The sequence below is a fragment of the Tachypleus tridentatus genome, chromosome 1, assembly GCF_004210375.1.
Source record: "Tachypleus tridentatus isolate NWPU-2018 chromosome 1, ASM421037v1, whole genome shotgun sequence".
NCBI classification, from domain to species: domain Eukaryota; kingdom Metazoa; phylum Arthropoda; class Merostomata; order Xiphosura; family Limulidae; genus Tachypleus; species Tachypleus tridentatus.
The window spans coordinates 66,089,041-66,105,579 of record NC_134825.1 but is presented as its reverse complement, the minus strand read 5'-3'; the positions used below and the strand labels follow the sequence as shown (position 1 = coordinate 66,105,579).

General features: G+C 31.5%; 1 protein-coding gene across 1 annotated transcript in view; it reads left to right on the top strand.

The window, feature by feature from the left end:
- Nucleotides 1-5,689: 5,689 nt before the first annotated feature.
- Nucleotides 5,690-16,539, top strand: part of LOC143250818 (DEAD-box helicase Dbp80-like) — a 45,672-nt gene continuing 34,822 nt past the window's right edge. Inside the window, exons 1-3 of the mRNA XM_076501869.1 lie at nucleotides 5,690-5,881; nucleotides 13,894-13,978; nucleotides 15,129-15,267. Coding sequence (XP_076357984.1) covers nucleotides 5,819-5,881; nucleotides 13,894-13,978; nucleotides 15,129-15,267 — 287 coding nt within the window. The 5' untranslated portion in view covers nucleotides 5,690-5,818. The remainder of the gene's footprint in view (nucleotides 5,882-13,893; nucleotides 13,979-15,128; nucleotides 15,268-16,539) is intronic.

The following is a 16,539-nucleotide window of genomic DNA, read 5'->3' as shown; positions in this document are numbered from 1 at the left end:
TTTTGTGTTATTTCTTATGCAATTACATTAACCTTCAGTATTTAATTGTATGCTCAGTTAACAATATTTTTATTATTTTGTGCCTTCAAATTATAATTACTAGTACATTACTCGAGAAAATTCAAAATTCTTTGTACCTATATTTTCAAAAATAATAGATAGATAAAAAAAGTGCTTCTGATCTTTTTTATTATTTCTTGTACAATTACATTAATGCTCAATATTTAAAATTGTATGCTCAGTTAACAATATTTTTATTATATTTTGTGCCTACAAATTATAATTACTAGTATATTACTCAAGAAAATTCACAAAAAACAATTAATAATTTACATATTACCAAGTTTTTAGTATGTGAAGCCAGTTTTAAAAGCTACTTAAACACCTGCTGATCCACCATTTAGGTTATCAATATGAAAATATTGAACATCTAAAAGAAGCTTCTTATTTTGAATGATCTTTTGTTTAACCGTACCAGTTTTCATTAAATCCATCTATCCAGCCCTGAAAGTTGCAAATCCATTTGACCCATATGTTTGGTAGTTCAGGCTTACAATTTTTGAAAAACTCAATTTTGATTATTGGTATGGAATATATCTATATCTTACCTATATCTATAGATATTATATATCTATATAATACCAGTTTTCAAGTGAATTATTTCAATCATCCCTGAGAGCCTCAAAAAAGAACCTTTGTGTCCAATCTTTAGAGCCTCTATCACAAGGTTCTTTCAGTTATATTTTTTCCTTGTTTAAATTATTTGGAAATCATTTTTTTTGTTTGTTTTTGAATTTCGCACAAAGCTACTCGAGGGCTATTTGTGCTAGCCGTCCCTAATTTAGCAGTGTAAGACTAGAGGGAAGGCAGCTAGTCATCACCACCCACCGCCAACTCTTGGGCTACTCTTTTACCAACGAATAGTGGGATTGATCGTAATTTTATAACGCCCTCACGGCTGAAAGGGCGAGCATGTTTTGTGTGATCGAGATTCGAACCCGCGACCCTCGGATTACTAGTCGAATGCCTTAACACACTTGGCCATGCCGGGCCATAGGTACCAAAGCCCGTTTTCTAGCGGTATAAGTTCGTAGAAATGCCACTGTACCTCTGGGGAGCTTGTTTGTATAAAAAAAAAAAACAGCCCAAGAGTTGACAGTAGTGAGTGGTGTTGGCTAGCTGCTTTCTATTTGGTATATTACTTTTAAATTTGAGAGCAGTTCGCAGAATTAGCCCTCGAACAACTATGGCAAAATTGTTTGCGATATATTAATTTTGTTTCTGACAGCACTCTACTGTTTGTAAATTGAGGATATGTTTGAGCTCTCACAGATAGCCACATTATCAGAATGCTTTGCCACTCTTGGAGTCATCTGTGTTTATTCTATCTACGTAACTCGCAATCTGAGGGTCACGGTTTTGAAGCCCCGTCAAAAAAAATGCTTGTCCTTGATATTTATATTGTTTGGAATTAACGTTCATCGCAGGTAAACTTATTTTTGGACTTGATCAAACTTGAAAATGTTACTGTGTAAGAAAGTTTTGATTCTTTACTTGATTGTTGTCAGTCTTACAGAATGAGTGAATACTACCTGAAAAGTTATTTACTTTGTGTGATATATGATGATGCAGCCAAAAATGTGAGGAACAAGAGTAAAGAGACTTATGAAAAACAAATTTTCTTCTGTAATTGGGTAGCACTATACTAATCACAGATGGCACTTCATGGCCAATTTAGCTGTTTTGGAAAAATATGAAGGGTTAGTGCAACATTTTGAAGAGAGCATGATTCAACAAGAGACAAAAAATAGCAATGACAGCTTATAGCGAAAAATTACAAGCGCAGAATTTCTATTGGATCTAGGGTTGATAACTGATGTTCTCCAAGAATTATCTGAATTAAGTTTGGACTTACAACAGCATAATATAGACTTGTACAAGGCTGATCAAAAGATAGAAGCTCATGTACAAATGTTTGAAGAAAGACTTATTATTCCAGGCCCAATATTATAAAAATGTCGCTGAAGCCACCGAAAATCTTCACTTTCTGGGAGTTTCACTTCACCACAAAGATTGCAAAAAGAATCCTCAAATTAATATTGAAGTTTTTTTAAAAAAACCCTTCCAAAATGGATCGATAACAGGTTGCTTGAGAGTGAAAATGGTGTTATAGCACAATGTACAAATGTGCGTGATAAAAAACATTGGCCTGGAAACGTTTATACTCATTTAACATTTGGTGAGATGGAGATCAGAAAATTATCACTAAAACTTCAGCTAAATTAAAGAGATACGATTTGTAGCTTTCATCAGTTACTGATTGAAAAGACATTTCTAGGAGAATTGCAACATTTGAAACATGCTCTGAGTTCCATTCCCATTTCTTTCAGGGAATGAGAATGAGGGGTTTTGCATAAGAATGTGATTGCCATCTCAACCAAAGTTTCTTTGATGGCAGAAACTATTTCGGCACAACTGTTTTTTTAAAACCTGTTGAACCACCCATTCCACACTTTGACCAAAAAAGGTATGTAGAGTCATGATTGCTCCGAAAAGGTCATTCAGTAGCAGACATCAAAAACCAAGGAACGAAGTTGGAATATTGCATCAGATGAGAATATGATGAAAATTTGGAATTTTCTGTAAAAAATATGATTCAGTATGATTTCATCTCTTAATTTCTTACATATAAGGTGTATGTAAAGTCAGTATCTATTTCTGCAAAAACATCGATAATAGGTAAAATTCAAGCTTATCACGATAGAACGCATACATTCAATGAATACTAATGAAAATGGTTCTACATGAGCACCATCAGTGTCTCTACAGAGCTCGGATCTGTCAGCAGCATTGGAAAACACATTTTGGAGAATTTCAGTGGTTATTTTTAATAGCTGTTACAATATGTCTATCGTTTGATAGACAATTATTTTGATAAAGTTCCATGCAAAAAAATATCGAAGGGTATTAGATCTCGAGATCGAACTGTTCGTGGCCTGTTTCCTTTACGTCCGATCCATCGATTTCGAAATCATTCATTCAGGTATTCCCGAATAATTATTACATGATGACAAGGCTCTCTTTCTTTTTGAAAGATAGTTGTGTACGATAAAGTTGTGTTTCTAGGAATTGCTGAAGCATTTCCAGATAAATAACGCCCGTAATTGTAGCTTCAGCAAATAAAAAGGGCTAATAAATCTTAGATTTTGTCATACCTAACCAGATATTAACGTTAGGAGTGGCTTCTCATCAGCTCATATGCGACAATTATGAAGATTAACCTTTCCGCCCCCAGCTAGTAGAGCGGTAAGTCTACGGATTTACAACGCTAAAGTCAAAAGTTCGATTCCCCTCGGTGGGTTCAGCAAATAGCCCGATATAGCTTTGTTATAAGAAAACACACACTCACATTAACCTTTTCACAATGTGGTTCATTAAATTTTCTGTTTGAATGTGTTCAATGAGATTAGCACACATTACACTTAACTGTGGATAATCCTCTTCATGCAAGTCATGTAAAACATGAAGAGGGTAGTTTTTCTTGTTCAAGTGCAATTTCAAAATTTTGTGGATAGTTGAATTGAGTATTCCAATTCTACATGATGCAGTGCGAATTAACATACCTGGGTCTTCATCCATAACATTTGTTACTGCATTCACAACATGCTCAGAGGCATATGGGTGTCCAGATAATGGCACATAATAAACAAATCCTGTTATTTTGAATTTATTAAGCAATTTACGTGTTGTTGTTTTTTTTGTTTTTTTGTAGAACAAAGCCTGTTAAATTTTCTTTCAAACTCCTATCTGATTTCTTTCCCATAATACGTAATTTTACAACCATCACACGCTCTTTTACATTCATCTTCATAAATAAAAATAAGTAATTTACCGAAATAAATACTTACTTTATGAACACCCTGTATATGAGTATCACCACTTTTTCCAAAAAAAGAAAAAGCACTGCTCATACGACTAATACCCGCAATACAGCTCAAATACATCAGTTAGTTAGACAACTCCATTTGCGGAATAGGCTGAAATCTTCATGAAAAAACAAGTAACAGAACCAGTGACTAGTTTTGAGCATCATTTGTTGCATTTTTAGTGAAGAAAAAACGGATTTTTGTCCCCTAAGCTATTAAACAATTTTCCACTGTAGCGGGTCTATTTGTAATATAGAAAACCGATCAAGGAAACTACAAAGCCCCTCTCATCTTGGTTATTCATGGTTTATCTGAGTCTTCAAGGCCTTCATACATATATTATCTTTAGAAAAATATTACTTTAGTAGAAGTTCTTCTGTGATTACAAGAATTGATTTGTTTTAACAGCCGTCTATTGAACTGACTGTGGTGTTTTTACATAATTATTGACATTAAGTGATATTATTTAGCAACCCCACACTTATGTAGATATATACTTTGTCCAATGTAAATGACACTCTTCCACATTGCATGTACTAAATACAGCTCGCACAGCTTTTGAGAGGTGCTCTTTCGTTAGTTTGTATTCCTAGGAAGAGGCTTGTGAATATAACTTTTGTGTTGCTTTTGTAAAGATAAATCCATATGAATTATCATATTTACGAACTCAACATATGTTCTCTCTTTTTCACTTGCAGTGAACCTGTGACTGACCTGACTGTTGGTCATATGGGAACCTATTTACTTCCATTCTGAGGTTACACAATCTCCAGTTTAGTCGATTACGACTCAGTATCAGAGACGTGCTTTTCTTCGATATGTTAAAATTTCCGAGAGTGCGTGTTTCTGTTGTTATGTCGTTAAAATTTTTTACAACACATACTCGAAACTTGCCTTCCCAACAGGGGTTTATTTTAAGTACCATTTATTGTTCAAATGAACTGGAGCAAAAAGTTTTCAGGATTTTAATCTGTGTAGACACAAACCATGCACAATTACTGGATTTCTTGATGACGAGAAACCCACTTGAAATAAAAATTTATCTCAGAACGGCTGGTATGGGTATTAACACTTTTACTAATAAGGAGAGGAAAGAAAAACGTTGTGACCTTCCTAGGTCATCTTCAAGTTTACAACCGGTTATGGTAAAATACAAACAACCCTTTATAACGAAAGCAGGACGGTTATAACTGTAGTAGATAGTTCATTAACGAAAATATTTTCGTTTGATAAGTTGAATCAGAATAATTAAATCTGAACTACCATACTCCTGTAATAAAATACAAAGATGAAAGTTTTGCTGATACTTTATATCTGCAATATTTCATACTATTATTAAATCTCAAAAAATAAAATTCCGAAATTAGACATATAAATCAATATATGAGAGTTTTGTTTGATTACTCTTAAGCGCAATTTTAAAGCAGTAGATTAACTGTGCTCCACCTCTGGTATCGAAGCCTGATGTTTTACTGAGCTATCGTAGGCAAGATATAAGAGGTTGTAAGTATAAAATTTATTGTTTATAAATTTGTCGGTTTGAATAATGCAATTACTTGAGAAATATATGCATAAAATAATTATATTAATTATTAATGCAGGATATTCAGCATAGGTAAATTAGAGGTCTGAACTTAAATTTCAGTTTATATGTCAATATTCGTTTTTCCTTAAATGTTTTAAATACCTAATAGAAATATTTTACAGTTGTGCAAAAGAAGTGTAAAATTGAAGTTATTTATTTATTATTTATTGTAATTTTTATAGTTGACAGAGGGCGCTATAGAAATGTATGTTTCATTAACTATTAATGCAAACTTATAAATATAGTCATATATTTTTGACATAAAAATTTAAAAAGTGTAGTTTCATCAGGTTTATTATTAAGTGAAATGGCTGGTGTAGGCGATTGGGCTAAATACACAGATGAGCAAGAGAAAAGTCTATATAAGAAGGTAAGAGAAAACAACGCGACATATAATTTTGTATGTTACTTATCATAGTATTAGTAATACTAAATAAATTGAATACCCATTGGAATCTCGCACACGTGTGTCACTCCCAGTTAAAATTAAATATGCTTAGTAAATAACCATTAATTACTTTTATAGTGGTTTCTAAAAACATTTTAAAGTAAGTTTTTGCTATGTTCAATGCCACACACTGAACTAGCTGCCTATGATATTTTTTAAAGTCCAACGAGGAGAATCCGTCATAATATTCATAGGCCCATCTGTTTTAAATAAAATTGTATGTTAAAACTAAGTAAGAAAAGTTCAAAAGATAAAAAAACAGTTTAATAAAGAAAAGTGGTAAATTAAGTTTAAAAGATTTTATGAATCAGTTTTGTGTCAAATTACATTGGATAAAATAGTGACGCCTTTTATTACATAAATACAGTGATGATTAATATTAACGCAATTGTAGTGGGCTTACATTTTATAATACTTTCAAGTAACAGTAACACTGATAGTTCTTTGTGTGTAATGTTACTATATACTGATTTAGGTGACATTTATTTAACTGTTTCATACTGTATTGAGATTTCACAATTATAAGTTACACTGTTTCATATTTTCTCTATATTGATATGTTACATTTAACTATTGATTATAAATCATTATTTTGCAATAGTTATTACAGGTTTTCTCTTGTGTACCATACATTAAGATATGATAGTTGTGGTATAAACTATCACATTTCAGTGGCTACCATTGACAGGCATTGTTAACAATAGTCGCAAAGTCCAAAGCACAAAAACTGGAGAACTTCAAACAAGCTTCTTAAACTGTCTTCAAATAAGATTAAAGTAAATTGTTAATTAATCATCCACATCTGCCTTTAACTTAGAACTCCTGCCCCAAAAGAGTTTATATTTCTATAAATCTGTTTTAACTCTATGAGTATTGCCATTTGATAACCTTTGATTCATTTCTTCTCACAGTAAAATTGGAAAATTAAATATTTGGAAAAAAAAAAAATAAAAAAATAACTCTCTTATGTTCTTTCCTTCCCATTACTTTTTAAACTGAGGGTAATTAACTGTATATTTAATTTGCCTAATGTTATTTTTGAAATACTGTACTTTTATGAAATTTGTAATATTTTAATTTTAAAATAATGCATTTATAAAAAAATGTTATTAGTCATAAGTTGTGATAAATTCCACATTTGAACTATCACAATTATTAGTCAGAAACTGTATATAACATGTAAGGAAACTTAAACTGTACTATATTTGGTTCATGAGTCAGAGGTGGTTTACATTTAAATAGGGTAGAAGCTAGCTTGTTTACAAGAGCTATTAACACAACTGTAAGGTAACGTAAAGCTAGGAGTAGATAGTGGAAAGACCTGAATAATGGAAAAATGAGATGTAGAGAGGAGTACAATGTGATAATAAAGTACAAAGGTAGTTTTAATGGTGGGGTAAAGTGTTATTATTGTAATGCTAGAAGTATAAGAAATAAAATGGATGATGAGAGCACTGATTGGAACAGAAGATTTTGATACAGTAGGAATAGCTGAAATTTGGATAGATGTAGACAGTATTGATGTCCAAATTTTATTTGAAATACAGGGATATATATGTTACTTTATTGAGATAGAGATTTAAAAAGAGAGTTAGTAGTAGAATTTCATGTAAAATGCAAGTTATAACCTGTTGAAGTTGAGAATATCAAAGCTAATGGTTGAATCAATTCAGATTTCTATTAAATATTTATAAGGGGAGAAGGAGTTTAGGTGAAATTTGTTACAGACTGTCAGATGAAACTGATGAAGTGAATGAAACATTCTATTATACAATGAGATAAAGAATTCAACTGTTAATGAGGTTTATATTATGAACAGGTTCTAGATCTAAATAAGATCAAACAAAATGATCACATTAATTCTGAGCATGTTAATAAAAAGTTGGGAAGTCTTAAAGAATCACAAGGCTTCTGATCCAAATAATATTTACACAACAGTTTTGAAAGAGATTAAGGATTGGATATGTGAGCCACTTGCTACTATTTTTTGTATGTCCTTAAGTAGTTGGCAAGTACCACTGGCTGATGTTTCCCCTCTCTTCAAGGAAGGTGATACAAGTTGTCCCAATAATTACAGGCCTATTAGCTTTATATCAGTAGTTCTGGTGGGAAAAGATTTTTAAAGTGTGATTTAAAAAAAAAAAAAAAAGAGCTTTTTGAAGTCATTTAACAAAGTCAGCATAATTTTACTAAGGGGAAATCTTGCCTTACAAATCTTTAGCCATTCTTTGAGAGAGTTAGTCTTATGTAGATAAGGATAAGGGTGTAGCTTTTGGGATGTCTGGATTTTCAAAAAGCATTTGATAAGGCTTCACATGAAAAGGTTTGTCAAATAAGTTATTTCAGTTGATTAGAAAACTGGCTTGATACAAGAAAGCAGAGAGCTATTATAAATGGAGTTTATTTGAACTGGATTAATGTTACGAGAGGGGTACCTCACAACTCAGTCTTTGCATCAATTACATTGATAAAGAAATGGTCAATAAAATATTTAAATTTGCCAGTGGTATTAAAGTTTTGGATAATGTTTACTGTAAGGAAGATGCTGCTGCCTTAGAAAATTATTCTTGTTATACGATGAGTTGGGTGAATAAATTGCATGTGAGATATCACAGTTTGAATTAGGAAGATAATTTTGGTTGGAATAACCTTAACAGTCCTATGGTAGAAAAGGATCTTGGTGTAGTGGTTGATCAGTTTGTTTGTGGTATGGAAAATAGGATTTTAAGTTGTATCTACAGAAATATTTAATACATAATGAAATTATAACCTATTTAAATATATATGTCATTGATTAGGCCACATTTGGAGTATTGTGTTCAGTCTTGGGCTCTTTACCTTAGGAAGGACATTGAATTGATGGAAAGAGTTCAGAGAAGGGCAACCAGGATGATATCTGGGATGGGAATGTTGTTATATTAGGAGAGGTTAAAATCCCTCAAGTGGTTTTCTTCTGAGTTAGAGGTTGAGGTGTTTCAGGTTATAAAGAGAAAAGAGAGTTGATGTATCATTTTTCTCCATACTGAATAATAGGACTAGGGCTACAAATATAAATTTTGGTAGGATAAGAATTATCTTCAATTTAGGCAGGATTGTTGGCATCTGGAATGGATGCTGTCAACTTAAGGAGCTTAAGGGGAAAGCTCAATAAATATTTGAATGCCAATTGCTGGCTTTGAGGTGGTTTTGTTTTTATTAAGAGTTTCACTTAATTTAGTGGATAGGATAACCTAGATGGACCAAGAGGTTTGTTCTTGTGCTTTAATGTTATATTCTATATAAAGATAAGAGGGATGGTGTAATAATTTGAAGTAAAAAACATTTCATAATCTTGGATCTTAAATAAAAAATATGCAGCAGTTATAAAGAGTAAAGAAAAGAAAACTTTAATGGAAAGTAGGGATTATTAGTTATTCATAGAATTGCTGTAAGAAGTATCCAAAATAAAATAAATGCTGCATTACAAAAATACACAAACAAGTCATGTTATACTAATTGGATAGATTTAAAATGAATATGAATTATTACTTTGGTTGGCAAATTTAGACTGCTTCATTTAACTGTATGGATTACAATTCCTACCTTCTTACAGCCCTGATGTAGTTAACTTTTAAGAATACTAATATTAGTGATGAAGCTATGAAATTATGGGATAAACAATATGATAATATAATACACAAGTAACTAATGTGAATTGTACAATGATATCCGAGATGGAAAAGTTATATGAGGAGAGGTTAAAATCCCTTAAATGTTTTTTTCTCTTGAGATGGATTAGAGATTGAGGTGTTTCAGGTTATGAATTGAACAATTATTGTCGGTATGCTTGTTCCATTTTTGGACAAATAAGTTTTATAATTTTTGGCATTAGGTATGTATCTTATTTTACACTTCTTTTATATATATATATTTAGTTGTAATAAAGGTTGAAAAATAAATTCTCCAGTAGGAAATAAATAGAATAAAGAAAAATGTCTAAAGGTTTTGGTCTCACATCTGTTTTGAAATTAAGATTTCCAGAACAGGTATAATTTTTTTAACTGTGTACTAAAACACTACCTAATTGACCAGGTAAGTTTGTTTTTTAGATTGTTTTTGACCCACAACAAGAATTACCTTTTCAAAGTTCTATCAGCATTTATGTTTAATTCACAAAACTACTACAACATCATGAGTACAAGAAACATTCTTTAAGTAAACTTTTCAATGAGCATCTTAGTGATTACCTTAAGGATACAATCATCAACAGTGACATGGAGAGTGCACACATACCTTGTAAGAGAATACCATTATTGTCTTCTCTTGTATAACATGCTGTTTCCTTTGTCTAGGACACATTCTCTTGCATAGGGATCACTGTAAGCTACAGTAACTGTACCATCCTTTGTCGCACTTTTCACTTTTGTTTGTGTTTTGTTGGAATGAATATTGATTCACACTGCTATATGCTGTGTCCTATTCCTTTTATTCTTTGTAACTCAAAGTTGGAGAATAAAATTCAATTCTGCTTTGCATTTTTTGTCAAGTCTCATAGTTATATTGCAGATTCTAAGTGACTGAGGGAAGTTAGTGCATTTGACAATATCACAATACATTCACCCCCCTCGTACAAAAGAGATGTGTTTGTGAAAAAGCTTCTGTAGTGTGAAATTCCGTAACTCAACCTTATTTTCCCACTAATTCTCATGTTGAAAGTGTAGATACATTCTTATAGAAATGTTTTTATCTACAAAACTAATAAAAATGCACACAGGAATGTAAGAAAACATTTTTAAACACATTAAATCAACTGACATAGTTTAATAATTTTACTCACCAGAAATAATAGTGGGTACACAAAAATAATTACATTTTACACAGGAAGGAAAACTCAGTACTGGTAGTGATGTCTGTCTCATCCTGAGAATCATGATTGTCATCATCTTGATGTAGTGTAAGCTCTGTTGTTTTGATGAAGAATATATCAAGAGTTGTTTGCTCTTTCTGCTGCATCTTCTTGTACAGAACTTTGTAGTTATGCATGACATCATATAGTCCTCTTTTAGGCTGCTTTTGTGGCTGGGATCATTAGCACTAAGGATTTGCACAACTTCTTGAAGGGCAAAGAATTAGGATAAGTGGTTGGTAGTCATCTGAAGTTTCATGGGTAGTTTTAATGTTATCGTCTTCTACAGCTTATTCTTGTTCCAACGTTATCAGATCCTCATTCGACTCATCTTCTCCATGGGACTTTAATAACTCCACCACATGATCTTTGATATTTTCAAGCCCAACCTGTTTTGCCACAATGTTTAGATGAACTTCTCTTTCTGTTTGAAATTGTTGGTTGGAATTCTCTGGCTGCATGTTTTTCCACACACCATTAATAATTAACTTCTTTATTTCATTCCACAACTTGGTGATGTTACCTGTTGCATTCAAAATATTATATTTTTTTCAGAAATCATGAACTTTAAGCTTATCCTCTCAATCAGTAACTTTAACGAGTTGTTTCACAGTTCTCTGTTAGTAATATCTCTTGAAATTGGAGATAACACCTTGATCCATTAGCTGGAACAGTACAGTTGTGTTGTTGTGAATGTACTTGACTCTTACATTATCAGAAAGATCAAGTTAACTGGGTATCTTAGTACATTGTCTGAGATGAGCAGCACCTTGTTGGCAATATTACATTTTTTATGGTACTTTTCAACAACAGGACCAAAGAAATTGATGAACCAGTCTTGAAAAATACTTTTAGTCATCCAAGAATGACCAAGAATGATTTGAGCACCAAATCACTGGTACATTAGGCTTGGCATATCTCTTTAGAACCTTTTGAAACTGTTCAGTAGTAAGGGCTTTATTTTAAATTTTCCAGCAGCATATGTTTCTATAACAAATCCAATGAAGCCTTGTTCTGGATTGTAACCCATTCATCAATAATTTTCTTGAATTCATTAGGGTATCTTCATGCGGCTTCTACATTATCATTGGCAGCCTCACCATTCAGTTTTATGTTGTGTAAGTTAAATGATTCCTTAACATATCAAACAACCATTTATTTACCAGGAAGGGAATTTCATCAGAAAGTTTAGCACTTGCCTTGATTTCTTCTTTTTTATCATGTATCTCTCTATCATGTAGAGGTATCAAGCCTTAAAGTTTCAGCAATACAGCTAAGTTTCCTTCTGACATCAAATCTCCTAAAACACCAAATTTCATGCCCCCAAGTAATCACTTGGTGTATTACTTGCATTTCAAACTGATACCCTTTTTCTAGACAAATGCTGCAAAAAAACAACTGTGTGACTGTATGATGATTGTCATGAAAGTGTTTACTGATATGAACAAAGTGCACCACCTACATTATTGAAGTTTGGAAATGTGCTCTGCATTTCTAAAACAAAATGTAATTTTTGGCAAAATTGTTTTTGCATTTTATATGTTTAATTATTTTTTGTTTATATTTACCCCAAAATTATGTAAGAACAAATTTACAGATTGTACCTTGAATTTATTGGTCATGCCATATAATTTCCATTTGGGCAGAATTCCAAAACCCAAATGGCTGTAATGCAAGGGCAAACTGTATTTATAAAACTGATCTTTGAGAAACCTTGATCCAAAACTCTCTTAATACCACTTTTTCATACTAATGGTAGCAATGCACTAAATTATTTTTATTTACTAAAATAATGCGACAAAAAAACATAGAGTAATAACATTAAAAAACAATGCCCCATAGCTATCACAATTTTTCTGGCATTTATAGTGACACAGTGTGAACCATTAAAACACCATCCATCTATAGAATATTGTTTCCATGGGAAAAACATTTTCTTAGGAAATTATCTGCAAATATCTATACAGAAACCAACATATTATAGTACATTATTTGGTAGACAAAAACCTTGCTTGTCTATTGGCTATAACTTATATAGTTGTAAATGTAAGAGAGAACTACATGTATTGCTAATCCTGAAAAAGAGGATGTAACAGGTTGGTGTGGCAGGAGGGATCTAATTTTCTATTTGAAGAAGTTTATAAAACTTTTTCTTAAGAACCGTATAAAATAACATTTACCAAAGCATTCACACTGCTAAAACAAATCCTGTCAAAACTTTTTAACAAGCTGATGAGATAAGAAATATCCTTCCTTGTATCACATCGACTGTTATGAATATAAATCCATTTGTTTCTATGCCTTTCTGTGATTATTTTTAAATATTCATTTAAAAAGAATATAAGCCATCAAGATTTTTCTCATAAAACATGTTACCCAGGTTATTGAACAGTTATGAGAAATGAAAAACTGGAAACACATTAAAAATGAGCTATTTAGTATTAGTATTTCATTGTTTCCTATTAGGTGGCATAAAATACCTGCAATCTGTGACATGATTCAAAGATCCTTCGTGATTGACAGAGTCCCAGTGTACTATCAGCTTTCTCCTTTATCACAAGTTATTTCTGTATCTATCCAAATGGAGGTCTATACCTGAGCACACACACCAAGTTTGATCTTGCTAGCTTTTGGTTGGGAGCTATGAACATATTTACAAATATGAATATTTTGGAATCCTGAGGTTCAGAAACACAAAATTTGATGCCAGGTTTGAGCTCAGTGGCCCTATTATGTCTCATTAAACTGTTAAGAAACATTTTAGCCTCACTTGGTACACACTAGGCAGAGATGGTCTATACCAAATAGATTAGGACACTACCAGGACATGTAAAGTCTGCCTGTCAAGTTTGTTCCATCTAGCTCCAGAAGCAGGAAAAACTAACTAGACATATGTAAATGCAATGCTACAAGCTGAATTAACATGTGATAATATGCCATTATTGAGACAATATACAAATTAAGTGGAACAAAGTTTGTTCTTTTTAAAACGTGTGATTATTGGATTTACCTAAGGATCTATGTTTATTTTTTTGTCATCTGTACTGAGGTGGAAGATATTAAGCTATCTCCAAGTGGCAGCGAAAAAGTTAATGTTTCAGAAAATGAAGGACCAGGAGATACTGAGGAACCAGGTTGGTCATGTTCCATACTCTTAAATTCTATGGCTTTTTTCAATTGTCCACAAATAATTGTTAGTTTTAATTTTTATAAATAACTGCAAAATGCAAGCTTATTAATTGTATGTGGTGTGGTAAGATAGGTTTTTATGCTTTTGAAATTGATACAGATAGTTTATAGAAGTTTATTCTATCATTTTATCTACATTAATGTTAAATGTATTATGAAGTTTAAAACACTTTCTAAGGGAATTTCTCAATCTATTATACATATAAGAAAAGTTACTTTGAAATAGGCTTTTCATAGGACATATTTGAAGTAATCTTGGCACAAGTTATCAATTTTTGTTGCAAGTTATACAAAGTTCTCTTTAAAGTTATAATTATGTTATAAATAATTAATAGTTGGTGTTCAAATTAAATGAATGATACTGTTATTAATTCTTACTTTAATTCATATTTCTAAATGATTTAAAATGCAGTTGATAATAATTAAAATTCACTTAATGTCTTTCATAACATATATTCTGTTCGTGAAATTAATGATATAAATAGTGCCTTTACCACTGTATGTTTGTTGTAATACAACAAACTTAATGAGTCCTGCAACTGGGCAAAAGGCATTTTCAGTGCTGGCTGTAGCATATATAGTGTGGTTGAAATATTATTATATATATTCTTTTGTTTTACTTTCAGTCATAAGTTTGTAGAATTACATACTTCATTCATTGGAGTAATGAACAAGCTTGGAATTACTTCCAAACCATGATTACTTGATTTAGTTGTTTTTTTTTAGCATAGTTTATATAATAATAACAATGAAAAAAATAACACTAAGAGTAAGCCCTCTGTTTAAATCAAGTGAATACTGACAAAAATGAAGTAATCATATTAACCACATACACACTTCTTATTCAGATTTGTCCATTATCTAAAATCATTCTTCCTAATAAAAGTATTCTGGTTGGACAAGTAAGAATGAACATCTTTTAAATCACGTTTTTCTCCTTTAGTTTAAGTCTTAGACATAGTAGATAACAATTAGAAAAGTGATTGATTTACTGAACTTGTATGGGTTTGTAAGTATGCATTCATCACAAATAAAAAAAAAAAAAATGTTGATTATTGATTATACAGAAACATGTCTTCTCTAATTCCATGACAGAAATTTCTGCAGCTGAGTTATCTCTGATGAAAAAGATCCTTCGATCCAAGTTAATTAAAAGCACCAATGATGTTGAAGTCCAGAGAAATGATCCTAATTCCCCTTTGTATTCTGTTAAGTCATTTGAAGAGTTAAATTTGTAAGTATTTGACATGCAGAGACATATGAATGTTCCATTCTTAACATTGTATCAAAATATATTCCATTTAAGTGCAATCATTTATCTATTCGTGGTCTGGTGCTTTTGAGAAAGTTTATGTTTAATAATGTTTTGTATTCCTCTTGTAAATTTAATTGAGATTTAAACCTAGAAGCGTTAACGTGAACTTGTAATTATTTTAAGTATAAAGTGAAAGTGTTAAAAATAACTTTTATTGTATTTAATGAAATTATCTAACATTTACTTTGTAAATGCAATATGTATAAGCTTGTCTCACATTTCTGAAACTCATTTGTAAAGTTAAGTACTGTGTGAAAGGGTACAAAATTTACCATATAATATTCTATTTGACACAAGCAAGGTGAGATACCGTCTTGTATTGTGCAAGAGTGTATCTACAGACAAAATGTTTCAGAAAAATCCATAAAAACTGTTAGTATATTGCTGCTAAGTTGAAAAGTTTATCATGATTTGTTGTTTATGATGAGAAAGGAGTAATCTGTGAAATGGAGTTTGTGACTTTTCAGTACTTGCACAACACTCTTTGTATTAAGGACCACAGTACCATATGAAATTCATAAAAGCAGCACTTAATGCTGGATTTCTTTAAGAAAAGTGTTGGGAATAGATGAGGTGGCCAATAGATGAAGTGTATATACATACACACAGACATACAGTATTACCAGTAACTGTTTGAGGTTGTGTCTAGAAACCCAGGAATAGGAAGGAGTATTGGTTTTATTTTGACCATTTCCTGTTGATTTCTTTTGAAACTTTTGTCCTCACTGAATACAAGCATACTTAATTTCATCGTAAACAATGGTAGGACTTAAATATTCATACTAATCCTTTGCTAACTGCAATGATCTTTCTGCAATATTATTTTAAAAAAATGTAAGATTTAATTTACTAAAATCTTTTGTCTGTAATTTTTCATTTTATTTAAACTTTCTCCATACAAATAAACTGTATTTTCCATCCATTTTTTTGTACATGTTATCAGACTGCAGCACTAGTACTACTAAGTGTTCTGGTGTTCTCCAAGTTGCCCCTTTTAGAAAATAAATTGTATCAGAAAAAAAAGAAGTACAAAACTTAAAGTAAATTTTATTTTTAGAGCTTTCTAGACAATACTATTCTATATACACAAACCTGATGGCTGCTTCTGGTGGAAAAATCTGAAAATTAACATGAAATGTTTTGTTTGAAAAAACAACCTTTATTTGAATGACTCCAGCAGTTTCTTTTTTA